The following is a 12,787-nucleotide window of genomic DNA, read 5'->3' on the forward strand; positions in this document are numbered from 1 at the left end:
GTTAAACAAAACGCTTTTGAAATAATGTTTATTCTCACAGCGTTATTACTAGTAAGTTAATAGAATATTCATGTCTTCGTGTTAATAAAATAATGTTTATAGAACGTTGCATTTTGATTTAGGTGGAAAGAATGCAGCAGGAATGTTTTGCTAACCTTACAAAAACGTTCAGCCAACATTAAGCAAACTAAGCACGGTGGCCTCACGGCAAGAACGTCGCTGGTTTGAGTCTCGGCTGGATCAGTGTGTGTTTCTGTGTGGAGTTTGCATGTTCTCCCCGTGTTGGTGTGGGTTTCTTCCGGGTGCTCCGGTTTCCCCCACAGTCCAAACACATGCGCTATAGGGGAACTGATCAACTACACTGGCCGTAGTGTATGAGTGTGTGTGTGAGTGTGTATGGGTGTTTCCCAGTGATGGTTTGCGGCTGGAATTAATTGATTAAATAAATCTAATGAGAATTAAAGAGAAAGGCAACCTCAAGTGAAGAATATGTGTGTCATCAGAGTTTTTAATGGGGTCAATTGAGTTTTTTATGAGATGGTATTGAATGTATTTGTGTTTATTTTGTGGTGAATGTGATGTGAATGCTGCTGCTGATACATTTGCACTTGTGGACAATAAAGGAAGTCGAATAAAGTCGATGAAGGTTTGCAACATGTCAGTGCTGTGTAAATAATGACAGGATGTATGGGTGAACTAACCCTTTAACTCTGCTTTGGAGTAAATTTGCTACTTTGGGTTATTAAAATTTTGCTCTAATAATGTCGTGATAACTGAATGTTCAATATTTATGAAGAATATTTTTGTTTGTGTGGTGCGAGGAGGAAAATATCGCTAAAGTGTTCGGGGCTGCAGTGCTCGTCACTTCCGGCCCGTGTGCTGCTCAGCGGAGTATCGTCACGTCCGCTGGTCTGGAGCTCAGAGAAGATGGCGGCTGTTGTCGTGAGCGCTGACGGAGGAGTGTCTCCGGTGGATTCGGGCTCGGTGTCTCCGCGTCTGCCTTCGCCGTCGCCAGTACCGGAGCAGCAGCAACAGAACAACCCGCTGCTCGGGCTGCCGATCGTCGCCATCGACACCATCCTCAACTTCCTGACCTATGACGAGATCAGCCTGCTGAGACTGGTGAGGAGAAAACAACAATGAGCGGGACTGCACTGACACACACACACACACACACACACACACACACACACACACACACACACACACACACACACACACACTACAGCATAGCACAACACACATTCTGCACAGAGATACATTATACTTTCTCACACACACACTGGGCTGACACACTACAGTATAGACTGTACTACAACACTCTCACACCACATACACAACACACTCACACTACACTGACACACACTCACACACAGTACAGCACAACACACTCTCTATGCACTTACACACACTATATAACACACTGCACTACCACACACACACACAGTACAACAAAACACAAACTGCACTGTCTCTATTTTCTACTACAACTACCACACACACACACACACTCTACACTCACACACACAGAGACACTAATTTACCAAGACGCTCAACCATACACTCTCACAACACACACACTTAATTACTACATAGACTCACACACTACACACGCACACACTTGGTTTCTCTCACTGCACTGACACACACACTCATAATCTCTCACTACAAACACACACTCATTTACCACACACTTATTTAAAAGCTGTTGTGTGTTATATTAGTGTAACCTTGTTGATTCAATCTATTTAGGCTGTTTTCTACTTAAATGTGTTTTGTTTTGCTGTTTTACGAACTGTTGTGTGTTTACACATCATGTGATATTATTTCAGCTTATACAACAGAACAATGAGGTAACCTGCCGAAGATATCTGACAATTATTAACCAGGATATTCTGGATTTGTTCTTCTCATGTTGTCTTTTGTCAGCAAAAATGTTAAAGATTCACGAGCTGATCTCTGAGGATTAGTGATGCACTAAAGACTGCAGAGACACCGTGTTTGAAACTAGGGCTGGGCAATATTGCAAATAAAAAATGATCACGATATCATGTTTAATATTATTAGATAGCGATAATTATAGGATATTTTAACAGTACAATTAGAAATATAATTTTTTTTATTTACCCCTTTATTTTAATTTACCAACATTACCCAGGCAAATAGTTTTAATAGTCTAAAACAAAAATATTTGAATCTTTTATATTTTTTGATCTGAATATTTGAATGAGTCTCACACTCTCCACTCCTCCATGAGTACCACAGTAGTTGCTCAGGATACGGCCTGGTCCAGGATTATGGGAACCTTGAATCATCTCGTCACTGGTCTTGGATCACATCAGTGGCACTACATAATCTGAGGGCCTCAGGATGAGTATCCCCGGGTGGAAATAGAGAATAAAGAGAATAATTAGCGTAGCTTCTGTTCATAGTGTATATAAACGAGATGCAGAAACCTGTGTGGAGCACATTCATGTATCATACCGCTATGTGATATATTAAATGTATGCTTTATTAAAAAGATAGGTCTTTAATCTATCCATATAAACAGGATTAGATCGGGTCAATTTAAGCAAAGATACTTCTGAAAGTATGTACCAAATGCTAATATTTTCTTACAGTTGTAGTTATATACACTTGGGAAAATAGTAAATATATTTTTTAGCTATATGTACTTAAAAAGCAAAAATATATATATATATATATAAATCAAATTTCTGCAATCTGCATTTGTTAATTATGCGTTTATTTTTAAATAAATGCAGTTGTCTATTTCTCCATTGTTGTCTAATGTGATTGTGTGTGTCTGTCTGTGGTTGTGTGTGTTCTCTGCAGGTGTGTAAGCGCATGGACATGATCTGTCAGCGTATGCTCAATCAAGGCTTCCTGAAGGTGGAGCGTTACCACAGTCTGTGCCAGAAACAGGTCAAAGCGCAGCTGCCCAGGTGAGAACCAGAAAGCCTCAACCAGCAGTACACCTGTTAAAGGGACAGTTCACACACAAAGAAAAATACTCGACTTCTGTTTAGTTTGAAACACTAGCCTAGAGCGCCATCTGCTGTTATAATCTAGCCTAGAGCGCCATCTGCTGTTATAATCTAGCCTAGAGCGCCATCTGCTGTTATAATCTAGCCTAGAGCGCCATCTGCTGTTATAAACTAGCCTAGAGCGCAATCTGCTTTTATAAACTAGCCTAGAGCGCCGTCTACTGTTATAAATTAGCCTAGAGCACCATCTGCTGTTATAAACTAGCCTAAAGTGCCATCTGCTGTTGTAAACTAGCCTAGAGCGCCGTCTGCTGTTAAACACGAGCCTAGAGCGCCGTCTGCCGTTGTAAACTAGCCTAGAGTGCCGTCAGCTGTTATAAACTAGCCTAGAGCATCATCTGCTGTTATAAACTAGCCTAGAGCGCCGTCTGCTGTTATAAACTAGCCTAGAGTGCCATCTGCTGTTATAAACTAGCCTAGAGCACCGTCTGCTATTATAAACTAGCCTAGAGCACCATCTGCTGTTATAAACTAGCCTAGAGCGCCATCTGCTGTTATAAACTAGCCTAGAGCACCGTCTGCTGTTATAAACTAGCCTAGAGCGCCATCTGCTGTTATAAACTAGCCTAGAGCACCGTCTGCTGTTATAAACTAGCCTAGAGCGCCATCTGCTGTTATAAACTAGCCTAGAGCGCCATCTGCTGTTATAAACTAGCCTAGAGCATCATATGCTGTTATTAACTAGCCTAGAGCGCCATCTGCTGTTATAAACTAGCCTAGAGCACCGTCTGCTGTTATAAACTAGCCTAGAGCGCCGTCTGCTGTTATAAACTAGCCTAGAGCTCCATCTGCTGTTATAAACTAGCCTAGAGCGCCATCTGCTGTTATAAACTAGCCAAGAGCGCTATCTGCTGTTATAAACTAGCCTAGAGCGCCATCTGCTGTTATGAACTAGCCTAGAGCGCCGTCTGCTGTTAAACACTTGCCTAGAGCGCATTTTATATTTTCTATATCAAAGCAGAATAGTTTTCTAATAATGGTTTGTCTCTCAGGAGGGAGTCGGAGCGCAGGAATCACTCGCTGGCGCGTCACGCAGATATTTTAGCGGCGGTGGAGACACGTCTGTCGCTGCTCAACATGACCTTCATGAAATACGTGGACTCAAACCTCTGCTGCTTCATTCCTGGAAAGGTCTGTTCACTAACCCTCAACGTTTGTGTTCTGCTCTGTGTAGTTTGATCATGACTAAAGCCTCAGCAGAAGCTGGTCAAACATCTACATTTAAAGGGCACCTATTATGCAGAAATCACTTTTATGTGAGGTTTAACCCCAGTTGAGTATCCCCAGCCTCAACATGAATTTATTCTGTTTGTTATAGTCAGACTTGATGCAGAAGCACTTTGATTGACATTCCGCTCCTTGTACATGTAAACAGAGGGGAAAGCCCCGCCCACTAGTGCCGATCTCTCCCTCATTAGCATAGGATGTTAGTTTTGTTTTTGAATCTGCCTCTATGGGGACACACAGCTGTCTGTAGCTCCACCCTCTTCTGAAAGGAGCTCAACCTCATTTGCATTTAAAGCGACAGTCACCGAAATGCCACAATTAGCATCAAAGCCTCAGAGGGTCAGTTGTGTATGATTCAGGAGGTGGAGATAGTCTTTAAGTTTAGATTTTTGCTCTAGAAAAAAGACAAAACCTCTTTCTTGCAGTGCTCTTATTGATATGAAGTAAATAGCAATTTTGATGCACATAAAATGCTGCAAATGCATGGCATATTTTGAGAAAGGCCTCTGCTGTTCATTTCTGAGCTGCACTAATGATGAAAAGCGAGCTGATTCAGCCGAGACTGAAGGGCATTAGCTGCAGTCAGTGATTAATGAAGCAGAATAACCAGCAGGAGTTAATGAGCTTGCTAATAATCAGGTTTGTGTGTCTGAAGCAGCTTTTCTATCTGACGTGAAGCACAATGAATGCAGAATCGATTTATAACAGCTCACATTGAGATTTATCCCTCATAACACATTCAGCTCTGTTCGACCTGGAAGAGGCGTATAAAAATGTCTAAAACAATTGCACACTTTTTAATAAAGAACCTTAGATTATTCATATCATAATAATGCCTGTGGGGAAAGTGAAATAAACTAGTTAAATAGCACATTATATTTCTGACCGATTGTCAGATTATTTTGCTTGTTTTAAGGAAAAACTCTTCATTTTTCACTTGTTATTGCTGAAAATAAGACTATGTTGTTTACTTGTCTAGGCAATGCTTCATGATTTAAGAGTTTGTAGATATTTAGACAAGAAACAAGACTAACCTTTATGAAAAGCATTTCCTGCAGTGCTCTTATTGATGTGAAAGTATTGAAATATCTAAAAACAACTGCACACATTTTAGTAAAGAACTTAAAAAGACCCTTAAAATGCACTGTTTATTTTTTATTTTTATATATATATTTTTACAGCAATTTTTAATAGACATTACTATTGAAACTTATTTGCTTTTCAGCAAATTTTTGGAGCACCTTTAAAATCTGCTTTTCCCTATGTCAGACACATCTAAATAATTTATGGACGCCCGCTGACACATTACTACAGTTCTCGTCTGAAACTGAACGTTTATGAACGAGGAATGTGTTTATTTTGTTTGCTTAAAGTTTATTTTAAGATATTTGTTTTCTTAGTTTTTAATATATGTAGATTTCATAAAGGATCAAGTTTCATAATCAAAGCAGTTTAATTAAATTCAGTTTGTATCAATGAGTTTAATTCCAGTAATAATCAGATAGTGTGCTAGTCAGTTATATATAAAGACACAATTATATAATGTCTCGTCAATATTTAAAAGTATTCAAGTTTAGTGTTTTTGCATCATAGACTTTGATCATTACTGTGTCTTATTGAAAATGGCAACAGGTTTGTCAGTAGCATCATAAAACAAACTTAATACAAACACATCACAGAAAAGTAAAACTCCCAACATGCCTCACAATACATTTCATACATAATAAATCTCAAAATAAAGAATAAAAAACTTGCAAACTTTGTTAAATTGTAAAGACAAGAACAAAATTGAATTTGTATCTATTAGAGGAACATTTATTGTTTCTTTTAAACAATTATGCATATACAGAGTGTGGGTGTGTTATGAAGGCTAAGAATTATGCATTAGAATTGAGCAGGGTATCTGCGGGGTCTTAAAATTCAACATCTAAACTTTAGGCCCTAAAAGTCTTAAATTGACTGAACTATTGTCTTGTAGGTCTTAAATCTTTTATAACAGGACTTGTGAAGCCATGTGAAGCTACCCAATCAGGCCAACACCCATCCAATCACTATCAGTCCATCTCAATAAGTTTTAAGAAATGTTTATTTATTAACTCTATTTACCAGTATGCTTTATTATCTTCCTTACAATAACATGGATTTTAATGTTTTATCTGGGCCATTTGAAAAATCATCCTTAGCATTAACCTTTGTGTAATTCTGAAATGTCATTCATAAAGGTCTTAATATAGTCCTAAAGCGTCTTGATGAAATCGGCAGAAACCCTGTTGAATCATTTTGTCTCAGATTCTTCAAGGATTCTCATTTGACTCATTTTTAATGGCAAAGAAAAATGAACAAATCCTCAATTTTCACTACACAGACAGTGAAAATGAGGTGGTGAGACAAATCAAGCTAGTGCAGACTGCCGAGAGCACTGTGTAGGGCTCATCTGAGGGAATGTTCTGGCTCCGTGAGCTCATAAGCGCTGCAGTAATTGCAGTGATCTTGCAGGCTGTGCCGTGCTTTAGCAATCTTTCCTGAGGAAATGCAGAAGCTCAGAGGGATTATGCAAAAGGCTATAAAGCCTGACGGCAGAGAATGCAAATCACTGAAGAGATGCTGTGCTTTCTCCAGAAGCCCTGCTGTACGCCGCAGTGTTCTGACCTGCAGGAATATTCATCAGAAGACTGTACCCAGTGTGCACAATGCATGACAAAACTAGAGTATCTGTCCAATAACATCACCTTATTGCGCAATACATGGACATGACCTCACTGATTTGCCAATCATGTTGAGATAGTCATGCATATTGGTAATAACCCTAATTTTTTTTTCAAGACATTTATAACCCTGGGAATTGGCCTTCATTTGATTTATTTGAAGTGGTCATGAATATTAATGAGCTCAGCTCTGATCCTCCGCAACTTGTCACAAAAGTTGTTGTTACCATTGCAACTATGGAATTAGCACAACACATCAATGATTATAGTTGTTGTGTTACCATAGCGACTGTAGAATCATCACAATTACTATAGTTGTGTTGCCATAGCGACTGTAGAATGACCACAATACATCAATTACTATAGTTGTTGTGTTGCCATAGCAACAGTAGAGTCACCACAACACATCAGTTACTTTAGTTGTTGTTTCCATAGCAACTGTAGAATCACCATAACACATCAATTACTATACTGGTCGTGTTACCATAGCAACTGTAGAATCATCACAACAGATCAATTACTGTAGTTGTTGTGACAATAAAAAAACGTACTCCTATAATATTATAGTAGAAAATTGTGGCGGTTTTAAAACCTTGACTTTCTGAACCGCCGTATACCTTAAACATGGTTATAGTGCCATGACTAGTTGACTCTTGAAGATGTTCTGTATACTGTATGTTTGTTAGTGATTCATTTAAACCACTGTAGTGTGTGTTCATGTGTGTGTGTAGTCGTCTGCGAGTGTTTGACAGTGTTGTGGTGTCCTGCAGGTGATCGATGAGATTTACCGTGTTTTGCGGTATGTCAACTCCACGCGTGCTCCTCAGAGAGCCCATGAGGTGCTGCAGGAGCTGCGGGACATCTCCTCCATGGCCATGGAGTATTTCGATGAGAAGATCGTCCCCATCCTGAAGAAGAGGCTTCCGGGCGCTGATCTCTCCGGACGCCTCATTGGATCCGCTCCGGGTACGACTGCTATTAAACTTTAATGTTATTCTGCTACTCAGCTAACATGAAAACAACTATCATATTTCCTGCTTCCTCCAAAGACCCACCTTCAGTGTGTTCTGATTGATCAGTGTTGTGATTGGCAGATCGACTCCACGTCATCAGTATATGCCCCCCTATAGGGGTGTCATCCCATGCCTTGTTGCATCACAGGTACATGCATTACCTATTAAACCTCCCTCTCTCCCTCTCCCAGTGGCCGGTCCGTCCACCTCTCTGACCACCATGTCTCTGCTGGCCAAGAACACGCCGTCGCGCTCGGAGATGACGAAGCTGCAGCAGCAGGTGAAGGTGAACGGCGCCTCCATGACGGCTCTGCGGCGCGAGATGCAGGAGGTGCGTCTGAAGCAGCTGGAGCAGCAGAAGCAGCTGCAGGACCAGGAGCAGAAGCTGCAGGAGCAGTCGCAGGTCATCGGGGAGCAGAACGCGCGGCTGGCCGAGCTGGAGCACAAACTGCGGGATCTGATGGACAGAGCGGTGGGCGCCGGAGATCCAGACGCCGCTGCAGCCTCCAGCCAGAGTTTGTGTGTGAAGCGCCGCAGCTGCTCCGAGCTCCCGCGACACTCCAAACGCCTGCGCAGCAAGAAGTAGACCCGGATGGATGCCGAGGTGTTTTTATTTCTGAACGTTACGTTCACTGCGCACAAACAAATGCTTTTCTTAGTTGAGAGAATCCGTCTTGTTTCTTGTCTGAATATCTGATGTTCTTAAATCAAGAAGCATTTTCTAGCCAGTAATATAGTGTTGCAGGGTCAAAATAAGCAGGTTTACACGCAGAATAACCGGCCACTGAGGGGAGCAGAGTCATGTTTTCATGAAAAACTCTCTTTATTTTGACCTATTATGTCTGAAAACAACACCATATCTTGTGCTTGTCTATAAAGTGCTTCTTGATTTATGTATTTTCTAACATTTGCACTAGAAGCAAGACAAAAACTGAGTAAGAAAAGCATTTCTGCAGTGTTTTGCTTCCTTAAAGAGGGTTAGTTCATGCAGAAATGATCGTTCTGCTATTATTTACTCACCCTTTACTTTTTAAAAGTCTTTATTAGCTTCTTTCTTCGATATGTCTTACTTTGTGATCAACAGACGAAAGAAACTACAAGGTTTGGACACACTTGAGGGAGAGTACATTAGCATTCTTTGGAGAAATATCTCTTTAACGAGGGTTTGTTCATGCAAAAATTGATGCTGATTTCATTTACTCACTCTTGTTTTGAGTTTATTTGTTCTGTTGGACACAAAAGAAGATATTTTGAATAATGATGGAAAAGCGGTCACCATTGTCTTCCATAGTGTTAGTTTCTTCTACTCTGGAAATGAATGGTTACAGGTTTCATAGTATTTATTTTTTTCTACTATGGATTTCAGTGGAATATAGATATTTATCTATCAAATACAAATAGAATATTTATATTCAAAATAGATATTTTGAAATGTTGGAAATCCTAAATGCATTGACTTCCATAGCATAAAAAACTTACTTTGGAAGTCAGTGGTTACCGGTTTTCAACATACTTCAAAATGTCTTTTGCATTCAAGAGACCAAACTGATCGTTTTTAAGCGAGATGCTAACGGTCTAATCTGATTCAATGATCTATGCTAAGCTAAGCTAAAAGTGCTTCAGTCAGACTCAGAGATCGACTGAATAGATTTAGAAATGGTAAATTATTAAATCAGAATATTTCTCATTTAACATGAAGGTTTGTAAGGACACAAGGGTGAATAATTAATGGCAGGATTCTCATTTTGAATTGAACGATCGCTGTAAATCTATATCATTCGTTTTCACGTTAAGATGACGCGAGTGTCACGCGGAGATGCGAAACTGAGAGCGAGAGAAAGGAATCTGCTCATATCCCACACACTAAACACACACTGCAGAAAAACTGGCTTTTATTAACTGAGTTTGTGTCTCGTTTCTCGTCCAAATATCTGAAAACTCAAGAAGCATTTTCCAGAAAAGCACAAGATATAGTGTTGTTTTCAAAAATAATGAGTCAAAGTGTAGAGAGTTTCTCCTTAAAACAAGCAGAATAAACTAGTTTTTAAAATATTATAACTTTTTTTTTCATTAAACATTATGTTTTTTCCTTAAAACAAGCAAAATAATCAAGATTTCACTTTAAAATAACATTATTTCTCTTACCACATTGGCAAAAAACTCACCTAATTTTCACTTATTTCTAAAAACAAAGATATTTTTGGCTCATCTATGAAGTGCTTCTATATTTAAGAAATAATTAAATTATCTACCAATGCTGTAATGAAAAATAACCATATTTTCACTTTAAAATGGCATCATTTTTCTTACCCCACTGACAAAAAATATATTATTTCAATGTATAATTTTTAAAAACAGAATTATTTTTGACTTCTCTATAAAATACTTCTAGATGTAAGACTTTAAGACAGATTTTTATGAATGAAGTGAGTTTTTTCTCCAAATAAATAACAATCTTTCTTACCACATTGCCAGATTATTAAACCTGTTTTAAAGTAAAATCTCTCTTAATTATCACGTTATTTCCAAAAACAATTATTTTATTAAGTTGTCTAGAAAAACTTTCTTGATTTAAGAATTAAATTAGTTTTTCCTTAAAATAGGGACAACATTTTCTCTTTAGTTTGTTTCTTGAACATTATTTCTTACCACATTTTTCACATTTTAAGCTTCAAAAAACTCACTTCATTGTCAAATAATATTTCCAAAAACAAAACAACATTTTGTTCATTCTGTAAAGTGCTTCTAGATTTAAGAATTTTTACAGAATTAAGTGAGTTTTACATTAAAACAAGCTAAATAATCTGAAAAACGGGTAATTGTGTATCACATTTGGCAGATTATTCAACTTGTTTTGATTATTAAACTTGTTTACTGAAAAACTCCCCTAATTATCACATATTATTTCTAAAAAAAAAAGAAAAAAAAAAAGACAATATTTTGTAAAATATTTCTAGATTTAGGAACTTTTACAGAATTAAATTAGTTTTACTTTGAAACAAGCAAAATAATCTAGTTTTTCATTAAAATGACATTAATTCTTACCTCATTTTGCAGATTTTTAAGCTTGTTTTAAAGAAAACCCGCTTCATTATCACAGTTTATTTCCAAAAAAACAAAACAAATTTTTGTACTTGTTTCATGTATAAATGAAAATGCTTTTAGATTTAAGAATTAGTCGAGTATTTCCTTAAAATAAGCAAAGTAATCCAGATTTCTCTTTAAAATACTTATTTCTTACCACATTTGCAGATTATTAAACTTGTTTTACAAAAAAAACTCAATTATCACATATTATTTCTAAAACAAAGACAATATTTTGTTAAATGCTTCTAGATTTAAGAATTTGTATAGAATTAAGTGAGTTTTACCTTCAAACAAGTTCAATAATTTTTTTATTGCTTTAAAAAAACAATTTTCTTACCACATTTGCCAGATTTTTCAAGTTTGTTTTACTGACAAACCTCTGTAATTATTACACAATATTTCCAAAAACAACAAAATTTTTGTTGATGTCTAAAAAGTGCTTTTAGATTTAAGAATTTCTACAGAATTAAGTGAGTTTTACATGAAAATGAGCAAAATAATCTGAAAAAAGGGTGATTTTGTACTACATTAGGCAGAATATTAAACATGTTTTACTGAAAAACTCCACTATCAAGCATTATTTCTGAAAACAGACACATATTTGTCTAAAAAATGCTTCTTGATTTAAGAACTTTTAGATATTTGCTCTAGAAACAAGACAAACTCTCATTAATAGCAGCACTGTTTTGCAGTGCACGACTTCTTCTGTTTCTGAAGGTTTGAGCAGCGTTTGTCTTTAATGTTTAGCCGACCTTCATCCCAACCAGCTCTCGATTGACCCAACGGAAACTCAATCGACCGCGAGGACGGAGCGGCGTAAACCCGAAGGCGAAGTTTTACCCGTAATTATCAGTTTCCAAACAAAAGACTGGGATCCGCTTCTGGAGCCGTTCCATGCCCGACTACTAACTGATGTTGTTCTATATAAATGGTGAATATCAAATATCCGTATGTTAAGAGTCAAATCCTTCATCTGAGACGTGCCTGGACGGGGTTGCAGACGTGTAGCATTCATTCATTCATTCATACGTTTCTTCTTCTTCATTATTCTATGGTTTGTCCATCGCTGAGGATCGTGTCTTGTAGATGTCGGTTCCATGTTGTACCTGCCGCTGTATGAAGGTGTATAATTTACTGCAAATAGATCTGTGTCAGTGCAATAAACATGTGGAAAGCCTTGTTACTAACATAGTCAGTGTTTGGGGTTTTTCAGTGCATGGGCTGCTAAAAATGCTTCGTTTTGTTTCGCTTTTGAGACAAATATCTACACATCTCCTAAATTAAGATGCATACTATTGACAAGTGCACAGTATAGTGTTGTTTTCAGAAATATTGAGTCAAAATGAAGAGAGATTTTCATTAAAACAAACTAAATAATCTGACAATGGGGGATGAGAAATAATCAAGTTAATTTTAATTGTGACGTAATATTACCTTGCTCAGCTCATTGGCAGGTTGTTTAGCTTGTTTTAATGTAAATCTCACTTAATTTTGGTTATTTCTGAAAACAACACTGTTTAAACTTAGAAAAAAAGCTTCCTGATTTAAGAATGTTTTGATATATTTATATTTACGCTTGATTTATTCTTGGTAAAGTTGTTCATTTGAGGTTTATTATTTCCCTAATTTTAAGTCATTCCAAACATCAGATCATTAGTGTAAAGAAATTTAGATACTGCATATCCCATTAGGCAAGTCATTGAACAAC

The 12,787-nt window shown here is 37.6% G+C and overlaps 1 protein-coding gene across 1 annotated transcript; it reads left to right on the top strand.

Annotated features, from left to right (window-relative positions):
* Nucleotides 1-816: 816 nt before the first annotated feature.
* fbxo28 (F-box protein 28) lies at nucleotides 817-9,924 on the top strand. The gene is made up of 5 exons (NM_001327835.1): nucleotides 817-1,122; nucleotides 2,836-2,945; nucleotides 4,040-4,178; nucleotides 7,750-7,945; nucleotides 8,184-9,924. The coding sequence occupies exons 1-5, from the start codon at nucleotides 928-930 to the stop codon at nucleotides 8,576-8,578; spliced, it is 1,035 nt and encodes a 344-aa protein (NP_001314764.1). The 5' UTR covers nucleotides 817-927; the 3' UTR covers nucleotides 8,579-9,924.
* The last annotated feature ends 2,863 nt before the right edge of the window (nucleotides 9,925-12,787 follow it).

Source organism: Danio rerio, chromosome 13 (genome assembly GCF_049306965.1).
Source record: "Danio rerio strain Tuebingen ecotype United States chromosome 13, GRCz12tu, whole genome shotgun sequence".
Taxonomy (NCBI): Eukaryota; Metazoa; Chordata; class Actinopteri; order Cypriniformes; family Danionidae; genus Danio; species Danio rerio.

Bases quoted from the DNA above. Each gene is read 5' to 3' on its own strand.
- fbxo28 (NM_001327835.1), top strand. From the start codon at position 928: ATGGCGGCTGTTGTCGTGAGCGCTGACGGAGGAGTGTCTCCGGTGGAT. The intron at 2,946-4,039 runs GTGAGAACCAGA...TTTGTCTCTCAG, and splicing joins GTCAAAGCGCAGCTGCCCAG to GAGGGAGTCGGAGCGCAGGA. The intron at 4,179-7,749 runs GTCTGTTCACTA...GGTGTCCTGCAG, and splicing joins GCTGCTTCATTCCTGGAAAG to GTGATCGATGAGATTTACCG.